Genomic DNA, 9,544 nt, shown 5'->3' with positions numbered 1-9,544 from the left:
TTTTTCTTTCTTCTCCAACTCTTCTCTTTCTAATCAAAGAGACTTTGAACACAGATCAAATCTTTTATAACTTAGTTTGTTCAAGCCACCTTTTTTTCCTTACTCGTTTTTCTTCTTCTTAATTCTTACCTAAAGCCTACAGAAACCCACCCACTCCAGAAAAATCCTCACACAATCGAAGCCCTAATTTCAAGATTCAGTTCTTCTAAATCCCTTCTAATTTTATTTACAGACCCAATGAGAAGCTGTATTCTAAAATTTGGATCTTTTTGAAGGTGGTGGTGAGAAATTGTGTTCTGAAATTTGGATCTTTTTGATGAAGAGAGCTTCTCAGCAGAGAAGGAAGAGAGAAGGAATAGGAACAATAGAATAAGATTTGACATGCTTGGTTCATACGGTCAAATTTGACAATGTTGTGCTCAAGGTCAAATCCAGGTCGGAATTGACACAGCCACGTCGTATTTGGCATCTTCAATGGAGGAATCAAAAGTTATCAAAACTAGCTGTTGAGCCTCAATCCTGTCATTTGACAGGTTCGTTAGAGATGCTCTTAGATATTTTTAATAAAACCATTCGGTGAAATTAACTCAAAGTCAGGTTTCAATTTTTTCCACCGATAAAAAAATAGTAACTGAAAGTGAATGTGATTGTGCTTGATCAGAAACAGCTAAGCTCAAGCATCCACTACAGTCCACAGTTGCCTAAATTTGCCAGAAATAATTGGCCCAAGCTTTTAGGAGAGAGAGAGAGCTGGCTAGCTAGCCATCTCCGGTCGTTTTCAGATTTGATCGTTGTCATGGTGATGGGGTGCCCTAGCTGCCTAAGCTTTAGCTGTCAAGCTGCTATAACTGCCCTCAATTGCAGCTAAAAAGAACCCCCCGAAGAACAAGTGACACTGGCATGAGTACGTTTTGCTTAAAGAATTTTTATGTGCCAACTATTTTTTTCGGGATGAAGAGAATGAACTTTTTACCGGTTTAGATATTTACTATTAGAAAATCAGGCGTGGCTTTAGTGTTTTCAGTAAATCTTTTTTTTTAAATTACCTAAAAAAACAAGATAGTAGAAATATTTTAAGGAACTAAAAGTAATAGTTATTATGGGCTTTATCATAAAACGCATTAGAATTATAACGAGAAAAAAAAAAAAATGACAGTTTCATCTCATTTTTTATGGAGCAGTTACCTACAAAGCAAAAATAGGATTAGCAGATTACCACTTTAAGTGGAGCGGTTCAGAGTGAAACATCTTCTAATTTCTGATCCACCGTGGAGTTGCATGAGTAAGAGGCTTGTGTTAAAGAATACACAGAGAATAAGGGAATGAGGGTATACGAGATGAAGTATAACCTTAGATGTTTACATATACACGATATTCTTCATGGTTTTGGTTCGTGATTTTGTATGATTGTGAATTCTTCTTTCTAAGTATTAACGAATTTTGACCAGATCTTTGTAAGGTGGGACGATTGCTTTTGTTGTCAACAAAGGCGTAAAGTATGTTCACTCACTGTACAATGTTTCTACTTAATAGTTGTCAACTCTACATCGTTAGTAATAGTACAATAAACACGCTCCTTTTGCTGCAAAGACTTTATATGTAGATTAAAGATTGCATGTATATATGTTATAGGAACTTTATGAAAATACATGCATTTCCCGTGGTGTGATTTCTTTTACACCTTTAAGCTCTTTCATTCAGCTTGCATAGTTGATTTATGATGTTTTATGATCATACCAGGATAAAAGTTAATACTTGCATGTTTTCTTCGTTACTTAATTTGTATTGTCAAAATTATGCCGATATATATATATATTCATTTTCGAAATTGTGTAGTTATTTAAAATGTCTTGCTTGCGCTGCTCTATGGGTTTTAATTCGAATGTCACTCTAGATATTTAGATTATGTTATAGATTCGTAATTCGTTCAACAAAATCATTAAACAACATTAACCAAAACAGATGTCATCAAATAATGTCTTCAAAATAATATCTCATATTCAAATAGCGTACACGTTGCCAAGGACATATCATTTCCGTGTTAAAATTTGAAAACAAAACGAGCCCCAGTTTTCCATAACAAAACAGAAAAAAGAAGGGAGGAGGAGGAGACAACGACTCAAAGTAAAGACTAAAGACTGTGCTCACACCTTGCCATTGCTCCTCTCACTCACTCACTCTCCACCTCGCTAGCTGTCTCCAGCCCATTTCCCTCCCAACTCTCCCCTCCCCACCTTTATATCTCACCCCCACCTCCCTCCTTCTCATCCCCACCTCACCTCTCCCACAATGTCGTCCTCCCTCTCCCTCCTCCTCCTCCTCCTCCTCCTCCCCCTTTCTTCCTCCTCCTCTCTTCCATTGCCGCCGCACCCTCTTCCGTTCAGACCCTCCACACCAAACCCACCACCCTCTTCAACCCCAAGCTCCCCCCACGCAGCCTCTCCTCCTCCAAGAAGTTCGAAGGCTCCTCAGATCTAGTCCACCTCCGCTACCACATGGGCCCCGTCCTCTCCTCCCACCCCATCAACATCTACCTCATCTGGTACGGCCGTTGGTCCCTCCCCCAGAAGCTCCTCATCAAGGACTTCCTCCTCTCCATCTCCACCTCCGACCTCCGCGCTGCCCCCTCCCCCTCCGTCGCCGAGTGGTGGCGCACTGTCTCCCTCTACACCGACCAGACCGGCGCCAATGTCTCACGCTCCGTTGTCGTCGCCGGGGAACACGCTGACGTTAAATACTCCCAAGGCAAGGCCCTCACGCGCCTCTCCGTGCAACAGGTGATAGGTAACGCCGTCAGATTTGCGCCGTTTCCGGCCGACCACAAGCACGGGATCTACCTCGTCCTCACCTCCGACGACGTCACCATGCAGGACTTCTGCCGCGCCGTCTGCGGCTTCCATTATTTCACATTCCCTTCCATGGTGGGTTATACTCTCCCCTACGCTTGGATCGGCAACTCCGCCAAGCAGTGCCCGGAGGTCTGCGCCTACCCGTTTGCGCTTCCGGCCTACATGGGCGGAGGAGGCCCCGGAGCTCTGTCGCCGCCGAATAAAGATATTGGCGTCGACGGGATGATCAGTGTCATCGGGCACGAGCTGGCCGAGCTTTCGTCGAATCCTCTTGTGAATGCTTGGTACGCCGGGGAGGACCCGACGGCGCCGACGGAGATCGGGGACTTGTGCGAGGGGCTGTACGGGACGGGAGGCGGAGGAGGGTACATTGGGCAGGTGATGAAGGATAGAGAAGGGAGGACGTTCAATGTGAATGGGAGGAAAGGGAGGAAGTTCTTGCTGCAGTGGATTTGGAGCCCTGAGCTCAAGGCCTGTGCTGGGCCTAATGCTTTGGATTAGATTCAAATCATTCTATTTTTTGGTTTCTAGATTTATAGATACATAGTTGGAGATTAAGGGAATATGGGTTTTGGGTGGTGGCGCTGGTGGTGGAGGAGAAGGATAAAGTAAGCTCTGCTTGAGCTTGTTGTAATTTTGTTTTTGGCAGGGATAGTGTAATATTAGATATGAAATTTTACAGTACATGATATATTCATATGTTATTTTGGCAGTTCAAACAAAAATTAACCTCGTTTGGATCGTGGAGTGGAACATCTTCGAAAGGAAAATTAGCCTCGTTTGGTTCGCGGAGTGAAACATATACGAATCATCAGTACGTTGCGAAGATGAAAATTCGAAATCCAGTTTTGAATCATATTATTAAGATGCAAAGATGAGTTTGAGCTGAATAATTTGCTGCAACTAACTCAATCTTTATCAGTATTTCACTATTTGGACATTCTACACCTTTTTTATTTGATTTGATTTCAATGATTATTGAAAAAAGAAACCCTAATTTGTAATTTTGTTGTAAAATGTCATGATCAACACACAAAGAGAGCAAGACTTTAACCAACGACCTAGTTTTCTTTAATGTGAATAAACAGTAGCAATGGGTTTGGGAGTTTCTGAGATTTTGATGATCACAGCTAGTAAATTGAGCATCTTAGTAAATTTTTGATAAAACTAGTGGCAAGCAGAACCTAAATGTCAATTTTTCAGGGTCATCATCAGTCATCATCCTGTCAAAAACACTGCTGGATTTTGGATTCACCAACTCCATATATAGTGGGATTTGAGCATGTCTCTTTGTAATGTGGTGGACTTTGATTTATATGGCTCAGCATCATTACCCCAAGAAAGTAATAACCCCTACTAATCTATCAGTAACATGTCAATTTGTAAATTGGGATATAATAAAGGTATTTGGATTTATCTGTATACTGTGATTAAAATTATTAAGGATCAGATAATTTATCGAATGTTGATTTGCATGCTGTAAAAAATTTAAACATTTGTCTAAATTTTTCGTGAGAATGTGATTCATAATCACATATAATTGATATCAGTATTCTTTTATCATTATAATAAAAAAATACATAAATATCTCTCAAGTAATTTGGTGTATTCTATAACCCTAGTAATTGAGCATGCAAAATTGGACATGATAATATTTGGTCCTTTCGGAAAAAGAAAAATAAATAAAGGTATTTGGTGAACATGAAGTATAAAAAATTGCGATGATATAAGCAACTTTGTCATCTGGTGGATACAATCTTGAATGATGCTAGTATAGAGGAGCAAGATTAAAACTAATGGAAGGAAAGATTGCCTCAAATAGCAAGCACTCCACTCACCCCCTTTTAGAAGCATGTATGATGGTCATGTGGGTGTTGAGGTTGTTCTGACCACATTCTTTATTGCACTTCTTGTTAAATTTATTTTGAAAGTGGTCATCAATTTATTAAGGGTTACTAAATTTTGGTACTTCTCTTTTGAACATTTTTTAGACAAGTGAGAATTTCATGTTAAAATTACATTGAAATTGGTTCTATTATATGAAAAAAGAGTTATGAATCCGCACAAAATGTTATGTTCAGAACTTCTCATGCTCAGTTTTTAAAAAAATAAACAACGAAGCCAAAGAAATACATTGTTTATATCCTATGTATATGGACTCAAATACCAAAAGTACATACCAAACGTCTACTAAATGTAGCTTGTTTTTAAGTTTCTAACCCAACAAGAACACACATATTAGCTTTGCATTCTCTTACTTAATGGGTCACACTTGGGTGTTAAAAGAAGACAAAACCAACCCTAGCTCTATAAATACATATGCATCTCCACGGTAAGCCACTATCCCTCCACTTATTGCTACCTAGTATGCATTCTCACACGTATTTGACTTAGGCATTAGAATGTCGAATGACAAAACCTCATCTTTCCTTCGACGCTTGTTCTTATTTGGCAGGTAACGAATCCGGCTATGATTCTGAGTTACGGGAGTCATTCTAATGAGGACCTCTATAATAAAGACTAGTTGAAGACTTTTCGATCTTATATTTACATCTTGATCGTTCAGTTTATAAATATTTATGAGTAGATCATTTATGTAAATTTTCAGTCATAGTAGAAATGGTTAAGGTATTCATAAGTGTGATTTACCAATTATGAACTTGAACGGTTCATGTTTAACAGATTTAGTTCGTTCATTAATTTAATATAGTTCGTTACCTTAATGATCATCAATTTTGTTAAAAATTTGTATAAATGATATACTCATATAGACCTAAAAACTAAACAGATGAAATGTCAAAATGTGATCGAAAAATAGACTTTTTAAACCATAAAATGTGATCAAAAAATAGATTTTTAAAACCATAAACTGAAAAGTCATTAACTAGTCCTCATTACATAGATCTTCGTTAGAAGGTTTCCCTCTGAGTGACTCTCTCGAAACATACAGAAACCAATATAAACACCAAACTCACCGAATTATAATCACAAGAAGTCAAGAACAAAAAGGAACTCGAAGCAATGTACCCAAGAGAGGGACTTGGGCGCAAGAGGGCACCTCATGACTCATACCCAACATTTAATGGCACGGCTACTACCATTGTGGACCACTAAAGCTACAACATGATTCTTCTTCTCAAAAACACTCGTTGTTGGGGGGCCTTTGGGGTTTGAAATTTGCAAAGTTTTAGGGGGCACCAAGAAAATAAACAAGGGTACAAAAATGGCAAATTTACTTGGGTCAGTCCAAAAAGGTCCGCATATCAAAGTCTATGCACCAAATGCCGGTCACAACTCACAAGTAGCAAGTGTCTTATTTCCTTTTCATATTTACAAAAACTTTGTTTAGGATGAGTCGGTTGTAGATTTAAAATTTAATTTGGAAAGCTTTTTTCACTTGTCAGAGGAACAGAATCCAACTGCTTTGTTTTGTTTTGCTCCATCTATTTGACAGTAGTCCCTTGTTCTTCTCTGAATGTTCAGCAAAGTGCAGAAGATTCCGGGTTCTAGGAGGATTTTCCTGACCATTTCAGTGCTTTAACAAAGTTACAACTTCTCATGTTTTTATAGACTTGCAGTTATTTCAAGAAAAATAGTAACTTCTTGAGTTATAATTCTAGTCTGTGTAGTTATCATAAGATGAATTTTAGTAACTTCTCATGGTTTTGTTTGATTTAAATTATTAGTTATTTTATTTTAGCCGAAAACATAAATTAAGCAGACGCAAATCATTTATAACATCTTAAATTATTTATCGTCTAAAAATGAGATGTCTCTTTTGTAGTTTTTGTGGTTATCGTACATTCGTTACAAAAAAGAGAAGATGATTAATCATACAACCAAGTGCAGTCTAGTCATATAACCAATTGCATGTGGTCTAATCACATTGATTAATCATAATCGAATGGGAAGAGTAATACGATTTTGTATGTCTCCAAATCTCCAATCTATCTTCCTTGCAGGATGAGTTATATATAAGTACCAAAAATTAGAGAAGACTGAAAAGGGGTGCCAAATTGCTGAGATAAGCTAAACCCTAACTAACCCACACAAAACATTTTGAGCTTGTATTATATCTCTATCAAAACATTATAGTTTGTCCATTTGTGTATATCATCAATCGAATCCACACACTCTTACCACGTTTTAAATTGGAAATGCTCACTTCCTTTCAATGGGCGTCTTAGCTAGATTCCTACACCTAAAAGCAATCTAAATCCTTACCTCTTCAATAGGTAATGAACACTTCCTTTCCAACTATCTTGAAAATGACTCATTTTGATGTTTTGCAGAAAATTGATCATTTCTACTCAAGTTTAGATGGTTGTAAATTTGTAATTGTTAAGTTGATAGATCGATTAATATTTCATCTTTCAGTGTTTGATCAACATTCGTTTTAACCTTAGTTTAGCTTCAACTAAGAATATTGGAAAAACCGATATATATATTTTGTAATTTTGATAGTAGAAGCAATTTATGGACTATACGAGCAGGACTTCAATTCCATCATCAGGTAACTTCCTTAATTACATGGATACCACTAAGTTCAAATTAGACGAACAAGGTTCCGAAGAAGATTCTAAAATCCTTTGATTGTTTTTAATTGAAGATCAACTACTCGATCAAGCTGCTCATTTCTTGTATTTGTATTTATATCGATATGTCGACTAAAGTTGTTCCCTGTCTCATTTCATGAGGAAATCAACTTTCTAATCAAAATAGTTTAAATCCAACTTTTTTTAAAAAATAAGATAATTATTAATAACTTACACACTCTACATATGTTCGTAAGGTTTAAACTCATGACCTTAAAGTTGTCAGTTAAACACCTTAATCAATTAAGTCACGGCTCACCGACCAGTTTATATCCAACTTTAGTTGCTTCATATTTTCTCGTTGGAAGTTGGCTATCAAATTTGTGACCTTTAGCTTGTGCGCTTGTGCTTGATGATGATATAACGTCCTCAATTATATATAGATCAAATGCAATCATACGATCTATTTTGTCCATTATTCTTTTCGTTCTCTTTTTTCATTAGAGGCTGATCTAATTGAAAATATCAAGATATTTCTTCAGTGGCCAAAATGTAGAGATCGATATTACTTCAATCTTGAGCTAAAATACAGTGGACCCTTTTATTTGCTGGCATGAATTGATGAATTCACAAGAAAACATCCTTAAACAGCGCAGAGGATCCATGTCTTCTTTCCTAGATCAAATCTATGTATGTACTAATAAAAAACCAGACAAATTAACAAAAAAATAAATAAATTGTTTAATTTTATCTTATAACTTATACGCTAGCATAAGCTGCTATCTAAAAAATAATCCAACGTCCAACCTCCTGCTATCTGTATATAACGAGATTAACAATTATACTTGAACCCAAAATATTACAGTATAGATCAAATTGGCATTTTTCGACTTGTGATCAAGCAGCTCGATCCAAAACAGTGTTGTAACTATCAACAACATTCTTCTAGCTTCTTAGACCCTTCAATTGTTATCCACAGCGTATGTCAGAGAACTGAACATAATCTTTCTACATCAGTACGTCAGTTATCAAACTCGGATAATGTGTTTTCTTCTGATACGACAAATGATCGAGATCAGATGTTTGTGAAAGTTTATCTGAAAATATACAGAGATCGAGATCGACTTTGGCTAGCTACGTGGTGAAGCTACAAGAACTGCATGCAAAGATTTTGCCACCTCCACAAGAACCCTAAAGACTACTTGTGCCATTTGGCATCACACATGCATATATATGGCTTTTTTGAAGTCGTACTCGATCGTTCGTACTCTAAGGAAACGAACAGTAGTAGCTAGCTCTTTGCGTCGAGAACACTGAGAAGAAGCAGATCGAAATGGCAGAAACAGTTGGAGATGTGAAGATGTCCTGCAACGATACCTGTGGCTGCACTGTTCCGTGCCCCGGCGGCGTGTCCTGCAGGTATTTCAAACGTCGTCACTGTGCATGCTTCGAGTTTAGTTTTGACATATGAAGACCTCGAAAGGGAAGTAACCCTGAATGGCTGAATCTGTTTTAGTTCGTATGAGCTAATTTTCAAGAGTTGGATCGATGGACCGGACGGATCAGTTTATTATTGCAGCACGTTTATTGAAACCCTATTGTTTAGTGTTTAGGATTTGGCCCTTCTCTTTCGAGCATAGCTCTATAGTTTCGAGTTAAGAATCCTAGAGAAATTAGTTAGCATTCTCCAGTTAGCAAACAACCACTGGCTTGTTCGGTTTGTCTGAGCCGTTGATGGAGAATCTGTTTATGAAGGAAGATATATCCACCTCTTTCTTCAAAATTCTCTCTAGATCTCTTATATATATGTTACTAGTTGTGGAAATATTACAAAATCTGTACTTGTATATGACATATATGTCACTAGTTGTGGAAATATTACACAATCTGTACTTGTATATATGACAGGTGCACATCCAAGACCGAGGCCACAAGTGGGGATGGCCACCTGAAGTGCTCGTGCGGCGACCACTGCGGCTGCAACCCGTGCACTTGTGCTAAGAGCGTCGTCTCCACCGGGGTAGGCAAGGCTTACTGCAAGTGCGGCACTGGTTGTACCTGTGTCACATGCTCCGCCTAATCATGGCTATCTCGGCAAAGCTAGGTTGTGTATATATATATATATATATATATATATATATATATATATATATCTCTACT

General features: G+C 37.7%; 2 protein-coding genes across 2 annotated transcripts in view; both read left to right on the top strand.

The window, feature by feature from the left end:
- Positions 1-3,539, top strand: part of LOC101311247 — a 4,719-nt gene extending 1,180 nt beyond the window's left edge. The window contains exon 2 of the mRNA XM_004292260.1: positions 2,194-3,539. Coding sequence (XP_004292308.1) covers positions 2,194-3,350 — 1,157 coding nt within the window. The 3' untranslated portion in view covers positions 3,351-3,539. The remainder of the gene's footprint in view (positions 1-2,193) is intronic.
- A 5,146-nt stretch (positions 3,540-8,685) lies between these two features.
- Positions 8,686-9,464, top strand: LOC101301445 (EC protein homolog 2-like). The gene is made up of 2 exons (XM_004290017.1): positions 8,686-8,803; positions 9,293-9,464. The coding sequence occupies exons 1-2, from the start codon at positions 8,718-8,720 to the stop codon at positions 9,462-9,464; spliced, it is 258 nt and encodes an 85-aa protein (XP_004290065.1). The 5' UTR covers positions 8,686-8,717.
- The last annotated feature ends 80 nt before the right edge of the window (positions 9,465-9,544 follow it).

Source organism: Fragaria vesca, linkage group LG2 (genome assembly GCF_000184155.1).
Source record: "Fragaria vesca subsp. vesca linkage group LG2, FraVesHawaii_1.0, whole genome shotgun sequence".
NCBI lineage: Eukaryota > Viridiplantae > Streptophyta > Magnoliopsida > Rosales > Rosaceae > Fragaria > Fragaria vesca.
Note: the sequence above shows the minus strand (reverse complement) of the source record. Positions and strands in the feature narration are given on the sequence as shown.